Genomic DNA, 17,467 nt, shown 5'->3' on the forward strand with positions numbered 1-17,467 from the left:
GTACTGTATATATCTCCCCAATCAATCATTTAACCATCAATACTAATGACTAATTACAATATTTTTTAATGTTGTTAAAATGGTTATATAGATTATATAGAGACTAAACTACAATAAACTACTATAAATGAAAATCTTTATTAAAAAATTATTAAAAACTAATTTCTGCCCTTGTTACTGATGTTTCTAAATCTGGAACAGAAAAGGTATTTATTTAGTCAATTATGTGCATAGCCACATTTAAAAAGACATTGTGTGACACTTTTCCCATAAAGGTGTTTTATTAAACAATAGGGCTAACGATTATAGAAACAGATATTAGAAGTGCATTATAAAAGCAGACAGCAAATATACAGTATAATCAAATGGTCTTGCTATTTTATTCTTTTAGCTAACATTTCATTTTTTTACTACATATAACAGGATATTATAAAGGATAATGTCTTGTACATATCATGTAATTTAACAGCTAATACACCTGCGGCGAGATCAGCATTCAATTTGTCCTTAATCTTCAGTATTAACCTTCTCCTCTTCTTCCTACACTCATTTTAGTGTTTTTACATGCATCCCACACTGTGTAATTACTCTATCACCCCTTGACTGAGCAGAGGTAAATATAATAGGGTGACACAGAGCTTAAATGAGGATTAACGTGACTCCCGGATGGCTAACAGCTGTTACTCTGCTCCCTTTACAAGCTGTGCAGAGACTTGGATGGGTTTAGCGTAGAAGAATGCTCTCTGCACACAGACAGCTCTCTGAATCTGTATTTATCTTAAATGATTCACATACACATGGCAGAGTTTACAGAGTAAGCACACAAGGCAATAGCAACTTGCCTAGAGAAAGGAGCTAAGAGAAAATGTCAGGCATTTTTTTTGGTAGATTGTATTGCATGGGGGATCTGGTGTATATTCAGCAGTACAGAACAGTTATTTACACCAGTGAGAGTTTATATTAGTGCAATCAATCTGTTTCCTGCCCCAAGAGTGGTCTTGCTTGCTTGCAGGAGCTTGCAGTCATAGCACATTGAACTCCATATAATATTAACTTCATTAATATAATTTGTCTCAGCTTATTATTCAGTTACTAAACGATTTATTTAGAAGTTACACTAGAGAAAGGAACAGAGTTCCTTTAAATAGTTTGGTGAGTATGCACAAATAATTTAATGAATAATCAGCGAAGACTGAAGCAGAGTTGAGCTAGACCTCCACTACTTATTAATTACATTATTACAGTTACTCCAGTCCTTAACTAAAGAAGCACCAAATATCTACTAGATGATGAATACATTTGGGGGACTCAAGGGCAAAGAAAGATTATCAAAGGCGATCACAAGGAAAGACAATCTTTAGAATGAATAAAATGCTTGGTCTACAATTTATCACCTGGTCTTCTAGCTAGACCCTTAGTAAATTACAGAATTGTTTTGTCCTGTAAATTCATAAGTTATAATCTAAAAGATTACTCTGGCCACTTCTCCAACATACCTGTACCCAAATGCAGAACACTGTATTGCCCGTCTTCGGCGTCCACCCTGTCCACTACCACCTTCTTTAGCCTGTAGGGGACATTGATCTGAGTAAACAGAGGCCGCCTGTGAATCGGCACGACCGGCTCCCACATCAGTTGGTGGCCTCTCATAAAGCTCATAACCTCATCAGGAAAGTCACGGGTAGACTTGTGCAATGGGTCGTACGTCTCACTTGGGCACTGAGGGAACATGAAGGGAATGAAGGTTATTCAAGAGGGATCTAATATTTACTATTTTTGCTATCTTAAAATTTGCCAGTTACCTCTAAATAGACAAAAATGGATTCATAGCCATCACCTGTTAATATAAGAAGACCTTGATGTGGTCACCTCATGACTGAAGGATATCATATAAGTTTGCCATCTAATTAGTTTTTTTTTCAGTGCTTTAAGAATGTCACCAAAATTCAGATAGTGTTTTTACTGAAACAATGTTTTTAAGTGTTTCATTCTTTTATACAGTTAAATATGTAATTAGCTAATGTTACTGCAACTACTGTAGCAAGCTGTTATCACATTTACGAGTAGTCTAAATAAATGTAATTTATACATTTTACCAGCATAAGCCAACAATTATAATCTAACCTCAGGTATTTATAAGATAAGTGAGCTTATAATATGTGTGTTGTGTATCTCTCAAGTCTGAAAGCAAATGTGCTCTGGGGCCAGTTGAGTAACAATCATTACTGATGATTGGCCAGTCTTAGAGGGCAAGTTTTTACATGTTGTATGCTACATTCTGATGCCACATTGTTAGTTTTCTATATTGAATTACATAGTAAGTAAGAGATTACAGTAATCATTAAAAATGGTCTATGTGTTATAGCTGCTTACTGATGATGTTTACTTATAATCCATAAAATTATCGTTACCTGGATATTAATCATGGAATATAGTGGACTCTAATAACAACGCACTGGAAAGTATCAAAATCAAATATCAAAATATTCGAAAAATAGCTTTCAGTTACTTTTTTCCTTCTCAGGAAATGACTGAATTTATGAAGAACCATGAAAACATCTATGTTTAAAGATTTTCACTGTTTCTTTACAATGTTGGTTCTCATAATTAGTCAGGAATGTCCAAAGAGCTAACACCCTTGCCAAGTTTTTCCCTGTAGGGAAGCATATGTGCAAACAGCACACACCTCGAGCACTGTAACAAATGCCCTAAAGCATGACCCTCAAAGCACCTACAAGGTTTTTATAATCCCCATGTGCAAGCAAAGTCAGAGTGAGGAATGATGGACAGCAGGATTGTGACTACAAACATGCAATCATATGGACTATATATGTATTTATGACATTCATGCAGGGAAAACATGCTTTCCATTATAAATTGCTGAGAACAACTGAGCCTAAGCATTGGTGTGAGTTACAATAACATGAATTGTGGTTGCATGCCAGGGTTACGAATTTGATTTGTGTATGAGGCTCAACAAAACTGAGGCTTTATAGTATTTAAACTGAATACACCATGAATGTAGAGTCAATATTACTAATACATCCACCAATGTTACTTAGTTTAGCTTTGTCTGGACTTAGACATCAGCTGTCACACTTAAACGCACAGCTGTTTTCACAGTTATGCCTTCAGTTCACCTCCCACTTCTCTTTCCAAAGCCCTCATTCACACAAATACAGAATCTCCCTGTAGTGGACTCACCGTCCCTGGACGTGGATATGGGATCCTGCCTTTGTACTCCACCCAGCGATAGTCAGGGCCTTCTTTGTGAGCAAAGGGCCCATTGAAAGCTGCTCGGATAGACGCCATTGAGTAGACGCATACAGCTGAGCCCCGGAAGACAGAGCTTTTGAAAAAAATAGAAGAAGTGGAAGTGAGTGTTGGCCTGCTGCTGAGTTAGAATAACACAGGCCGTTGAGAATGGTCACCTCTGACCCTTCCTGAATGGCCTGTGCACCTCCCTCTCTTCAGGGGAACCAAGGCAGACACGAAATGTTGTCTTTAAGGGTGTAGGAGTGCTGATGTCAGGTGGCGGGATAAAAAAATTTTATCAAATTGCATAAGTGAGCACGGATATGGCTGTCAAACATGTAGGAGATGAGAGGGAATTATTCCAGGTCTCTTTTCCCATAATTGTCAATGGACTTAAAAAAAATATTTCCAATCAACAGCATTTCCATCAGTGTATGATTCAGATTTGTCATTTAATCTTTTAAGCAAATGCAATGAACGCCACCACATACCATTACACTCAGGGAGCTCTGGAAATACCACAAGATGGCTGGAATTAAACTTACAAAGCATTCCTTGTTCTTTAGATGACCTTTAAGCTATCACAATTTTAGGTATCATGGCATAAGCTAATACTAAATTTCGAGCAATCAAACCAAAAAATGACACTTAGCCTAAAATGATCATTAATTTTCTTATAGGTACAGTAACATACTCAGGACACAAATCTTTTCTTATGGATATATTCCTAGAAATTTTTACATTTTAATTTCCTTTTGATACTAAAAAATACAAAATGGCACATGAATAAAACATTTCTCCCAGTCGTGTATGCTTTACTCTTCATTAGAGTCTTACCTCGAAGTTGAGAAGACTCCATATATAACTGGGTTTTGTGGCTCTTTGGTCTCCAAAAGAAATATATCCTCTAGAAATACAAAAATAATATATTTTAAATAATATTGTATATATTTATAATAAAATATTTAAAATAAAATAAAATTATATAATAATTATTTTTGTGCAGAACTTTATTTGTAAATCCATTCTCTATAATTTCCCAACATTTATCACTTATCTGTGCCTACATTTCTGTCCCTTATACAAATGTTTCATCATGAACACACAGTAGCTGTGTTTAAATGGAAATATGTATCTTGTATATGTATACCCCATCTTTGCATGGAAGAAAATCTTACATAGAATTTATATTTCTTTATGTTTTTCTTGCTGTTCTTTGTTGCAACACTGAATATATCATTTCCTGAGTGTCTACATACCCAGCTCATCAAAGTATGTGTCCATGCCTCCTGGCCCTGACACTGAGCAGACCAGCCTGGCCTTGAGGAAGGTACTCCAGCGATTAATCAGACTCCTCTTGCCACCAACATCATTCTGACAAACAGATGCACAATATCATCATATTATCTGATGTATTATGAGAACAGTAACATGAACAGATGTTAGGTATAATGATCACACTGGATTTCATGGTCTTGTAAATAATATCTTAATGTTTCTTAATCATAACAATTCTTTAGTGGTTCATCAAACTGGCTGAGAAGGTCTTAAGCCAAAGACTGTTTAACAATCTCTCAAAGTGAGAGATTTACAGAGATCATAATATTTTTGCCTGAAACTGCTTTATAATTCTATAAACCAGTGCTGGCTTTAAAATACCATATTAACAGAGGGTCTTTAAAACATTTAATTAGGGTTGTAATAGTTGACCTAATGCACTGGTCTCAGTATTTATTGCCCAAATACATAGATTAAAAACAGCATGTATCAGAACTGTTTTAATACAGTACAGTTTGGTCTGAAATTGCCACACCTGCAGCTCTTTTTTATCACTACTACATTATAACATACTATTATGAAAATAATAGTTATTACTTGAATTTCCTTTGGCAGTATCTATTACTCTCTCACTCTGCCTCTGCGTCTCTCAATCCCACTAAAGGTAGCATGTTTGTTTATACTGTATATTAAAAGTAGTATTGAATTGAAACACTACATAGTGTCATGTTGATTTAATAGATGTATCGTTCATATATTGCTTGTGTGTACTAAGATGTTTAGTTCAATTTAGGAAGTACATAATTTAGGGTATCAATGTGGGACCATCCATGTATCATATTCTCTTGAATGGAGATTAGATTATGGATATTTATATGATAAGTTTATAGATTATGAATGTTTATTTTATTGCACCACTGGTTTATAATTGTGCTTCAGCCTGAACATTGACTAGATAATGTGTTCTAAATGGACAGAAACACAGAAAAGAAAAGGAGATGTACTATTTTTTCTACTCCTCTACAGTCTTCTTCCACTTCATAGAGTTATAGTTTTGTAGGCATATAGTTTATCAGAGTGAGACTGAAAGTTGAGTGAGAGTTCATAATTTGGGAGGGAAAAGCTGTCACAGCAGGCCTTGAAGTTAGTGATATGATGCCACTCCCATAACATACACAAAACAATGGATCATCTGCTCCAGCATGAAGCTCACAGGAGCGAGAGGTTACACGGTTACACAACATTTCACCTGATACAGTTTCAAATCATTGCCATATAGCTTAAAACAGCCTGAATAATAATTAGCTGCGTTTACAAGTGCAACTGGTTCACAAAGCTGAAATGCCTATAAAGTAACATTTATTTTTACTTTCTTGACAGGAATATTAATGAGTCATGTATAATGTTATTTAGATTTTCGGTGAGACGAGACTTAAGAAGAGGAAAGCACTAAAATACAACTCAAATCAGTGGTAAAGTTCATATAAAATACAGCCTACATTGTTGAAGAGCTAGTATGGCCAAAAGACACTGAGGTACCAGTTTAATACAGACACTAGTTAAGTGTACTTAATAAACTGGCAAGTCGGTGTAGGTCTATTACCTGCAAACAAACACCTTATTCATTCCTCCTAAGATAAATAACACCACTAATACTCTGGGCCTGATATTACACAGGCTTATACATAATTTCCATGCCAAGTTTATATTGACATGCACAAAAGGCGTATTCATTCAGCCCTTCTGGATCGCATTTCATTTTCATTAGCCAATTACAGCCAGTGCCAGGCAGCTCACCTTGCACACTCTAGCCACCCGGCTATAGATGCGCTTATCCAGCTGGTTGGACTCCACAGCCGTTTCCTTGAAGAAGAAATAGACCTTGTCATCATTTAAGCTGTGTGTGTCTGGGATAGAGAATGAGCCCACAAATTCTGGCTCTGTGGAAGAAAAGATAAATAATATAAAATTATATAAAATAATAAAAAGAATTTAAGACTTTATTTGAATGCATTTAAAATATAGCATTTTGTTCTGCCCCAGAAAAGCTAAAAGTGTTGATTTCTTAAGCAAATATCCTCAAGAGGTAATATAAATTTCACCATCAACATTATTATCAATCTTTATTTGTTGAATTCCAAGAACTTTTAATAGGGATAAGGGCTTCTGCCAAATGTCATAAATGTAAATGTAAATGACTCATGAGTTAATCTTGATCTTGTAAATTTATTAGAAATTCAAGTGCTTCAGATTAGTTTTTCTTGCATTTTTTTTATTTTAGCTGCTGCATCAACTAGTTAAATGACATTCATTTTAAATAATAGATATAAATAAATCACAAAGTAGTCTATATATAGTATACTACAGTATATACCAATATAGTAAAATACTGTAGTATATATTAAATTTATATTAAAATATATTCAAATATTGTGTTATTTGAGATTCAGCCTGACTAGATTCAAAGTGGACATGACAAATGTACATATAAAGTGTATATAATTGCAATAAAGATCTTTATTACAACACAAAGGCCATTTTGTGAAAATTCACAAAATTGGTTGTGTTCACAAATTGCCTCATTAGCTTCTGAACCTCACCATTGAGCCAGTGGTCATTATAAGCCTCAGTGCGAATGTAGTGCTGACTGGCTGTGTGCACAGAGCTACGGAATATGGCTGCATTGTTTCCCATGAAGTCCACCGACGTTCCCGCATACAAGTCTCCATCTAAAATGAAGACACATGAATAAAAGCTAAAGCATATGATAAAAGAACTCAGACTTAATTGCCCTTTGAATCTATGAATTCTGGATCCTTATTCAAACTAATTCATATTCATAGGATCTTATATAATTAAGAAGTCGGGCATATTCCAGACTCTGCTACACTGCAGGACTGAATGATAATAACAGAAGTCATAGTCCAGGCAGCAGTCTTTAATTAAGTAGCATATGGTTTATGTACTCTTCTCCCTATGGGGCAATGGTTTATGTAGTTTAAAAAAAAGACAAAAATTATAAATCAAGTGGTTAACTTTCATTTCCTGACTGTGGAACAGCATATGCAGCTTTCATCCCACCAATTAGCCATGAAATTATAGGCCGTGACAGCATCAGCCAAGGACAGTGCTGATTATTTCTTACAGTGTTGAGAGCTTCCCACATTAGTCATACATCTGTGTGCAAATTATAATCTATAGCTCCTCAAGTCAAATATATCATACATGGGAGGAGAATTACTCAAGATACTGTATATAAATGTGTGTTCACACATTTATTGAACTATGAGACTCTTCTTCTTTCATCATAAAGCTTAGGTTATATTTTTAAATGCCAAACAGATACTGTATGTATGATTAATATACACTTTAAAGAAATTTTGCATTGAAATATACATAGCCAACCTATATAACTTCAGGTAATATTCACATCAAACATCAAAACAGGGAAAAATGTGATTTCAGTGATGCTGGCCATGGAATTGTTGTTAGTGCTGGACAGGTTGGTAGCAGAGGAGACTTTGCTGAGCCTACAGGATGGCTACGGTAACTCAAATAAACAACTCCCAATATATACAATATACAACCAAGCTGTGCAGGAAAGCATCTCAAGTAATTTCAAACATGTCAAAACTTTAGGTAGATGGCTAGAACAGCAGGCTTCATCGGTTTCACTTCTGTTAACCAAGAAAAGAAATTTGAGCCCATAGTGAACAAAGGCTTACTGAAACCACACAGTTGAAGAGCAGATGAAATTTTCCTGGTTACAACCGTTCGGATTTTGTGAGCTTATGCTCAGTATGAGCATGATTTTTGTCTGGTGATACTGCCATGTAATTCACTAATTGGATAACTGTATTGTACTGTAACTGTACTGCACAGGTGTAAAGATAATAAAGTGGACAGTAAGAGTATTATTATATTCACATAATTGCAATTTTTCACAGCTTTGTTAAAAATTGTATACCGTTCTGTTTTAAATGTTATTGATGTGCTTCGCTGTTTCCATTACAAACACAAAAAATAATTAAAAGCTTTGTAGAAATACTGACAAAAAATAAGTTCCATTGCAATCACAGGCCATATGCTTACCAGTGAGTCGAGCAGTAAAAGGCTCATGTGGACTGAAAGGACATTTCCCTCTCCCGGACTCGACAGCATTGCTCAACAGTCTAAGCGCAGGTTCCTAGGCAACAAAGACAACCAATTCACCCTCTTAACACTTTCTATATAGTGTCTTCATTGTTAGCTGAGGCTTTTGGTCAATACTTCTCAGTAGGTTATTAAGGATGTTATTCATGCCTCATATTAAAAGAGCAGTATGCTTAAATTTAGCTCTTAAACGCCCTGTTGTCTGATTCATGCCACCTGTGGGTCTGTCACAAGCCATAAAAGGCAAAATGATACACGACTGTCAGTAGATATAAAAAGGCAGGATAAAGAGTCAGCTGGAAAATGTCAGAATGTTCACCTCGACATTGTGGCCCAGGTCAATGTATGTACACATAGGGTGGTACGCCCCTGTTCCGCATGCATACACATGAGTTTTGTTGAATGGTTGAAGTAGCCTCACAAAATTGGCACAGTCAGTCTGTGGAGATAAAACAGTATCTCAGATTAAAGCCCGGATACAGATGAGCGATTGCAGAATGAGGTGGATATAAACCACTGTCGATAGCTTAAATCACTGCACAATAGTTTCTTTGATGTTTCTGAAGTTTTAAAGACATGTCATAGGCAAGAACAGTGAAAATCTCCTCCCTAAATGCTGTTTAAATAACTTTATCCCTTCAAAGTCTAATGAATAATATTTTATTGCTCTTTGTGCATATCTGAGAGTATAAGAATATTTCACTAAACTGTATAGGGCACTAAAAATAAAAGATGTTTTTGGGGGGATGCTAAACTTTCTTAACCTTTTGATGTTTACTTACCGACTGATTCTTCCCTGCATGTTTGCAGCGTTCAGTATGTTCCCTTCCAGCTGGCCAGTAAATCTAAAAAAGGAAAGGACAGAGACTATTTTCCCAAGGCTTTTGGAAAAAAAAAGTTTGTACAGAGCAATGTATGAGAAAAAAATTGTCTTTATATTTTATATGACAATCTGTATATATATATATATTAAACTTCTTTTATATGACAATCTTTATTTTATATGACAATCTGTATATAATATATAACTTATAATTTATAACTTCAATATTATATATATAATATGCATAGTTATTAACTACATTTAAAATGTGTGTTTTCAGTCAAGTTTAAATATATTTTTATATCAAATTGTTCAAACTTCAATCATCTCCATCTTTCCAAAATTTAATCTTAATTTCAGGTTATTTTAAAAGTAACTATGTGAAATAAATATTAGGAGGGATTCTATGTATAACTTTACAACAAAAGGGTGACTTTGATGGCAGTGTTATTTCCCTAATTTCTTGTTAATTCTCACCTCTGCACACAGCTGCCATTAGGAGGATCCCCCAATGTATATTTTAGCAAGATTAATGTAAGAATTGTAGGAAATGCATTGCTTTAAAATCCAAAGAGATGGATTATAGCACTAATTGATTTACTTTCAAAATACCTTAATAAATACATGAGCAATAAAAAATACACTGTAATTACAAGGCTACAATTACAATTGTAGCTAACAAGTAGTTAAAGACACCTGGTTTAACTTGTTATTAGCTTAATAAATCAGTGTCCAATTGGTTCATGTAGTGAAAAGTCAAAATTATGTAATAACCCAGTTAGTTTATAACCTCTGTGGTAAAGGAAGTCTATCAAACTGCATTTATTTCAGTAATGTCACAGTAACAAGTATGACTTAATGTTATCTGTAGACATGAATACAACTCTACTACTACTAACTGCTGTAAGGTTAAGCAGACACTTTGAACTGCAAATAGAAATTTTCCTACTTTACAAAATTACGTATTTAAGAATGAAACAGCTAAATGTTCAAATGATATTTGAACAAACATGTGGGTTAGATACTAAATTATAAATGTAGCTCAATAGTTTATTCAAACTTCAACCCATGTAGTAACACTGCAGATATTATACATCTTTAACAGAGTGTATACGACAGAAGTAAATAATTGAGACCATATTGATTCCTGAGTTCTGGTCTATACTAAATCGGGTCTAGGTGTGACACATACCTAACAAATTATACAATTTTTGTTTAGCAAATTGTTACCAGGTAGTGACCCATAGAACTGCTGCCAGTTTGAAGACTGTATATTGTACGTGGTACCAGAAGGTCACACATGGTATTCACTATCACAGTTTCTACCTTCATACCACTCTATCAGTCAAGCAAAATGTTAACCTCATTTGTTACAAGCATGAAAGCCATTTCATCCTCATGAGACATCATAGCAGTCATGACAAATTGGAAAAATCTTTGGCACCATTAAGTGAAAAACAAATGAGGACCTAAAGGTCATGGAGTTACCGTCTAAGAGATTTCTATGTGAGTATCAACAGGAATACACACTTCGACCTGCTGACATTACAATGCACAATGGCATGCGGTACCATCAACTCAAACTATCCATTTCTTCCACCTTCTCAGTACATGTCTAATGAAGTATGTGTTATACAATGATGTAAACATATTGTTGTAGTGAAAGGTGTTGAAGTGAAATGGAGGTGGTCGCTGAAGAGTTTTGCAACCTTGTGTGTAATCTGGGTCAGACTCTCAGAGTTCAGCATGTAGACGTGGTCTTTTCCTCCAACAAGCAGCCAGCCACGATCCTCATCCAACAGCAAAACCTCGTAATACCCTTTAACCCCTGCACCACTGGGCAAGAACATGGCAGAACTGTTCATTGACTGCAGCTCTGAGGAGTAGAATGAGATTGAAAATTAATTCTCATATGTAAAGAGAAGTTACAGACATAAATAAACAAGACAGTGTACTGATATTACAAAACGCAGATGTGTTCTTTCTGTATATAACACCTATTCTTCTTACTTTCCAGTTAACGGCTTGAGATCACCATTTGTGGTATACTGTACATGTTGTCCTGTGTGTTACTAAGCCCTGTTTTCCTAGTTTCCAAGTTTATATCCCATATTCCATATTGGCATTCTCATTTGTGCTACTGTTTATAGTTATGGATTTTCCTATGATGATGATTTCTTGATTTACATACACACTTGCACACTTCTGCAGATTACAGCTGGTCTTCTTATAGGAAGAATAAAAAGTTTGATTGATTTATTAATCAAACCTTTGTATTTAAAGACACACACACACACACACACACACACACACACACACACACACACACACACCATCCCTTATCTAGGAATCTGCAGCATGCCAGCTTCCAAACTGGAAAAAGTTACCTGAAATTTGTTTATAAGCGAACTTTGTTAATACACATAATTATTTTTTCCTTTTCTCTGTTTACAGTCCACTTTATCACACTCCTGACTTCACTCCTCCAAAAGAATGAAATACCATTACCAGCAGAGATGTTCTAAGCCTAAGCCTGTAATCTAAAAACGAAAATTTATAAAAACCTATCTTACTGGCCAATTATAAAGTATTAGTGTATTAAACTGTTTACACAAAGTTCTGATATTAGCATCTTCTCAAAAATGAAAACCATAAACACTTATTATTATAATTATTAACACTATTTTAAAAGTGGGCGCATTAAAGAGCAAAGATCCTACACCTTTATCGTTGTATACTTCACAAAGTTACAAAGCAAAAAAGCTAAGAGAATTCGTCTGATCTTGTGGTGTCTGACCTTGTGGCGCTTTGTCAGCAACACTCTCTACTCCAAAGAGATAAATGCTGTGTACAAATCATTGCCTGGTCAAGCAGATTATGTGTTCAGGGTATCAGTGTTTCATGTGTAGGCAGACAAGTTCAGGAAGCTGCTGTTTTAGCGGTCACCAGCTTTTTTTTCCATCACTCTGCCAACAACCAGAGAAAGAAAAAAAACCTGCTCCTTATTTACTTTCACAAAACACAACCTTTCATTTGATATTCTGGTTTAAATGTAACATGCTTCACGGATCATATATTTTTCTGTAACTCAAAACAAGTCTTACTATAGACTCTACACAAATAAACCAAGGATTGGTTTGGCCTTCAGTAAAAACTATTTAACTTTGCAATTTAATTAGCATGCACAACCGCTAGACAATTTTATTTAGATTAAGGATTGGAAAGTAATGTTGAAAATGAGCAAAGTGCATTATAGTGATCTTTAACAAACTGTTCAAGTCTTAATGTCACCCCTTTCAGAGACATCAGTGCATGCTTATTTTCTACTGTCTGCATTAAGAGGAACAATTTACTTATCATGCTTGTGAAGTAAATTACATTAGTCACTCTTTAGCCTTATTAGTTGGACATACGGAACGTTCACTTACCTGGTGGAAAGTTATCATTATATTAACTAATAACTAATATGTGAGCTTAATTTACATCTTCTATTTTCAGTAGCAATCAAATCTAGCGGGTTGAAGCTAAAACGTCTATAACTTAATATATTGCTTTATTTACAGTGAATTACACTGTTTACAACATTCAACCTAAATGTTTGTCAAATTTTAAGCTTAATGCTTAATACAGTTAGGTTTTAGTTTATATATATATATATATATATATATATATATATATATATATATATATATATATATATATAAAATGATTTTTTTTTTTTAATTATTTGAAAATTCGAGCATACAACAAAAACTAATAAGGTTTCCAAAACCAGTGCAGATCATTTTGACTCCTTGTCAATCAAAAGTCTCACGGTTAGGGTCAATGAAAGGGTATCATTAATTTGAAAGACACCTAAAATAAATATGTCAATCATATGTCCTAACACTACCTTTTAGGTCCACTTTCACAAATTAGACCTTCCGATACGCTTGTGGAGAAATGTGCATGTTGTCCCAGCTGGGAACTGTGGAAGCATTTACTCGGACTGGTGCAGGTTATGCAAACAGAACACACACATGCATACTCTCCTTCATAGCTTAAGCATGCCTCGCTGCGTCCACTCTCCCCTGGGGAGAAGAAGTTTAACAAGGCAGAAAGTGACCCCGGCCAATCAGTGCCAATTAACCCTGCACACCATCGGCTAACATGTGCACCATGTCCAACAGACAGCCAGAGAACTCATGGGGAAACGTATATGCTTACACGTTGACGTGGTGTTTTGTCTGAAAGCAGTCTCTGTATCTATGGTGGAGGCTTTAAAGTACATCAGAGTGTGATTTTACAACAATTTCTATCTACTATGGCAGGTGGTGGCAGTTTACATACTGTAGATAAAGAAAACATTCTGAGAATTGACTCTGATGTTTAGGGTGAAATAATGTTATACAGTTCATACAATTATGTAAAATGTGCAGGTAAAAATGTACTTAACAAATCATCAGATATTTTACATGACGATGAAAAAACGGTGACCCCACTTAAACGTCTTACTGACATGCGAAACAAAAAGCTTTATTTGAAATGTATGATTAAAGCTAATGCACTTCCATGATGGTGTGACACACTGCAACACACAACTACAACAATAACCGCACCAATTGCTGCACTACACACACCGGCTGAGTGATGACCTGACTGACGATTGAATGGTTTGTACTAAGTAGAATAATTAGCATTCAAGAAAATTTATCTTTTCTGAATCAGGAACATGATAAAAAAATGTTATCCAGACTCCAATGATATTTTTTATTTGTGATGCAGAAAACTCTGCAGCTCATATACATTCATGTAATGGTTCATTGCCCTTAGTCTATATGAATGCATTTAATTAGCTACCCAACTGGCCATATGTTATCATATTAAAATTAATACCCCCTTTTTACTGTAATCAATTAAGTTTCTGGTCATGCAAAAACAGGGGATAGGGCAAGCACACTGGTGCTTCCACTTGCCTGGTGGTCTAGCTAATACATTTATCATTTACTCATTCATGCCTGGCATTTCTTCAGTCACTACTGTCTCTGAATTTGTCAAACTACATTTTTTGTCCTTTATATCAGTGGGTGATGTTAACTTGACAGATTGAACATTAAACAAAAACTTTCTACAGCTATTTGTTATTTATTTCTTTCCACTGAGCCAGTGGTTTTCATGCTGAATTACCCCTTCCCTAATAAAAGTCCAATTCAAAACTCTACTTTATCCCTGGACTGTTTTTCACTTGTTGGAAAGAAAACCGCTCTTTACATGTCAGGGCCTTAGAAAACAGTGCGACTTGTCACCATGTCCTGCTACTTGCTGATGGAGATTAATTGGCTGAGGGAGAAGTGCAGAGTGCCAGTGATGAAGTATCCTCTTCAGGGGCTACTAAGGGCTTCATGACAGACATTTGCATTCCAGCCCCATGCAGTGGGAATTCCCAAGCCAACCAAAGGAATCACATAAATACATAGAGCATGCAGTAGAGTCTAAGTAATTAGAAATTTCACTACCGTGTTAAGAGACATGCATGCACTGGTGAACTTAATGACAACAAAGAATAGAAAGAACACAGTATGGACACCAATGAATACTACAAATAATATATTCAAATCCTTAGCTTAACCCAGCTAGGCTATCATTACATAGCACTAGCTGGGTCTTTCAGGAGTTTTTGTGGTTACTAACTCTAGCTTTTTCAGTTTAAACTTACCATTCTTCAGTAAAATAAGCTATTCTTTATATTCATGTTCACCCAGGTGTATAGTTTACTGTAGCAATGCAATATATAGTCATAGCAAAGTTAGTGTAGCTTTACAGTGAGTTTGGTTGATACAGTACAATATGTTTAAATATGTTCCTAGAACCCCATGATACCAAACTGTAAAACACATGTGAAGTAACATAATTGTTTAAGCACAGTATTATTCTTCTCTGGCCCCATTTTGGGCCAACAGTATGACTGTTTAATGGGACTTAATAGTTCCTTAAATACGACATGGCAATTGCTCACTGACATGTACAAATAAATATTTTAATTGGAAATTGTCGAGCCCATCCATTACAAAACTTGAAAAAAGGGCTGTGCAGCCAACAACACCTGCTGGATTCCTTTTTGCCTTCCCAACGTCATCACTGAGAAACCTTTAACCTCAAATGTTTGCTGAGAGACCAACAGAGACCTGGGTGTCAAAGTGTTCATGTTGCAAGCCTCCATGTTGATGGTTCAGTAAACAAAAAAAAGTGTAGATTCAACATAGCATGGTTAGGTTTTTTTTGTTTTGTTCTTCTTTTAACCAAACTCACCAATCACCAAGTAGAGTTACTTTATACTTGGCACAGAAGTAAAAGTCTTATGTCCATAAACCTTTGGGATTTAGTGTATAATATTCACTATATTTTGCTATGGTCAAAATATACACTGGTCAAAATGACCACACTGGTCAAAATTAATGGTCACAAATGTGAATAATTCGCCCATCTTAATACTTTCCATCTCACTGATAAACTCACTTACTTTGATCACTTCCTACACTTCTCTCACATCTTCCCATGCACAATTCTGTCCTATAAACACTGGAAATTTTTCCCTTGTGCAAAAAAATCTGCTCGGCATGGTCACGTGATCATGTTATCAAAATTATGCACAGCTCATCACTCCTTAACACAGGAGGTGAATTTTAAGGTGCCAACCCATAATTCAAAGAATTCAATTCTTACACCAAGCTGGGATTTCTTATCATGTTAGGAGGAGGTTTAAAGTTTTTTTAGCTTGTGCATTTTGACCTTAGAGACAGTATTTCACCAACAGCTCTAGTCTAAAGGAATGAGTTGGAACCAGGTGGCTGAGGCCATCATAAGGTTGAAAGAGGGAAAAATGGCTGAGGTCCATTTGGCCTGGACTTAGGGCAGGATCCTACTGAATTAAACAAGATGATATTTACTTTCAAGCTTTATGACGGAAAAACAAAACTGCAAACATGACAACTGCAAATAAGCAAATGAAAAACAATGGCTAGCTTGCACTGAGGAACTGACCGAGCTGACTCTTACTGATTGTGATGATCGGAGTGCACGATGACATGTTTATAAAGGTGACATGTATGTAACTGTGACTACTGATGGGGGTCCAGTTAAGCAACACACACATTGTTCTATCTACAATATGCTGCATAAGACAGCACTAACCAACTGGTCAACTAACCATTTGGGATAAGTCATACCAACCGTGCTGAATCAGTATACACTCTTACTTAGGTCTATCTTTGAATTATAAAGCTTTGTTGTTCTATGGACAAATACAACTGTTTAAGAGACACATTACCTCAATTTCATTTGTCAGAATGACCAGTGAATGTAGTTAATGCTTTAAATATGTATTACACATACATATAATTAATGCCAGTAATTTCAACAAGATTCTACAATAATGAATTGCTTTGCTTTGTTTTATATCTTATGGTTTATGGTTAGTGGTTAACTCAGAGTTAGTGACTAAGGAACATAAGTCTACAGCTTACCAGTATTTATCAGAGGAAGGTTTTTAGAGATGCATTAAAACATTTTTATGAATAATTACAATATGATTCTGAATAGAGCTTAAGTAGGAAGTTATATCTGAGATCTGAATACCAGTGTGCACTATTATATTAAATCCTCTGTACACATTTTTATCTCGACTCTGAATGTGGCCCTATATTAGCAATGCAATGCTTCCTGAAGGTTGCTCAGAAAATAACTCAAAGACAGTCATGTCATCTTCAAATTATCCATCTGCTAACACTGATTAATTCTGATAAGTCAGTGCCCATGGCCATGCATGTTTTATCTTTAAGCTTATGAACCAAGCTTTAACAGGTCATAGGTGGGGTCTTGATATCCATTATCGTTATAGAGTAACACTCAGGATTAGGTCTTGACATGGATTAGGCCACCCAGGAACCCTATTTGCGATGAGCTTTTACGTCTCAAACATCG

General features: G+C 35.4%; 1 protein-coding gene across 1 annotated transcript in view; it reads right to left on the minus strand.

The window, feature by feature from the left end:
* si:dkey-49n23.1 (semaphorin-3D) overlaps positions 1-17,467 on the minus strand; it is a 54,429-nt gene that overhangs the window by 7,966 nt on the left and 28,996 nt on the right. The window contains exons 3-12 of the mRNA XM_060857800.1: positions 11,218-11,384; positions 9,468-9,530; positions 9,005-9,124; positions 8,626-8,719; positions 7,134-7,262; positions 6,331-6,473; positions 4,515-4,629; positions 4,093-4,162; positions 3,205-3,349; positions 1,497-1,719 (exon numbers count right to left, since the gene is read on the minus strand). Of these exons, the coding sequence (XP_060713783.1) occupies positions 1,497-1,719; positions 3,205-3,349; positions 4,093-4,162; positions 4,515-4,629; positions 6,331-6,473; positions 7,134-7,262; positions 8,626-8,719; positions 9,005-9,124; positions 9,468-9,530; positions 11,218-11,384 (1,269 nt within the window). The remainder of the gene's footprint in view (positions 1-1,496; positions 1,720-3,204; positions 3,350-4,092; positions 4,163-4,514; positions 4,630-6,330; positions 6,474-7,133; positions 7,263-8,625; positions 8,720-9,004; positions 9,125-9,467; positions 9,531-11,217; positions 11,385-17,467) is intronic.

Source organism: Tachysurus vachellii, chromosome 22 (genome assembly GCF_030014155.1).
Source record: "Tachysurus vachellii isolate PV-2020 chromosome 22, HZAU_Pvac_v1, whole genome shotgun sequence".
Classification (NCBI taxonomy): Eukaryota; Metazoa; Chordata; class Actinopteri; order Siluriformes; family Bagridae; genus Tachysurus; species Tachysurus vachellii.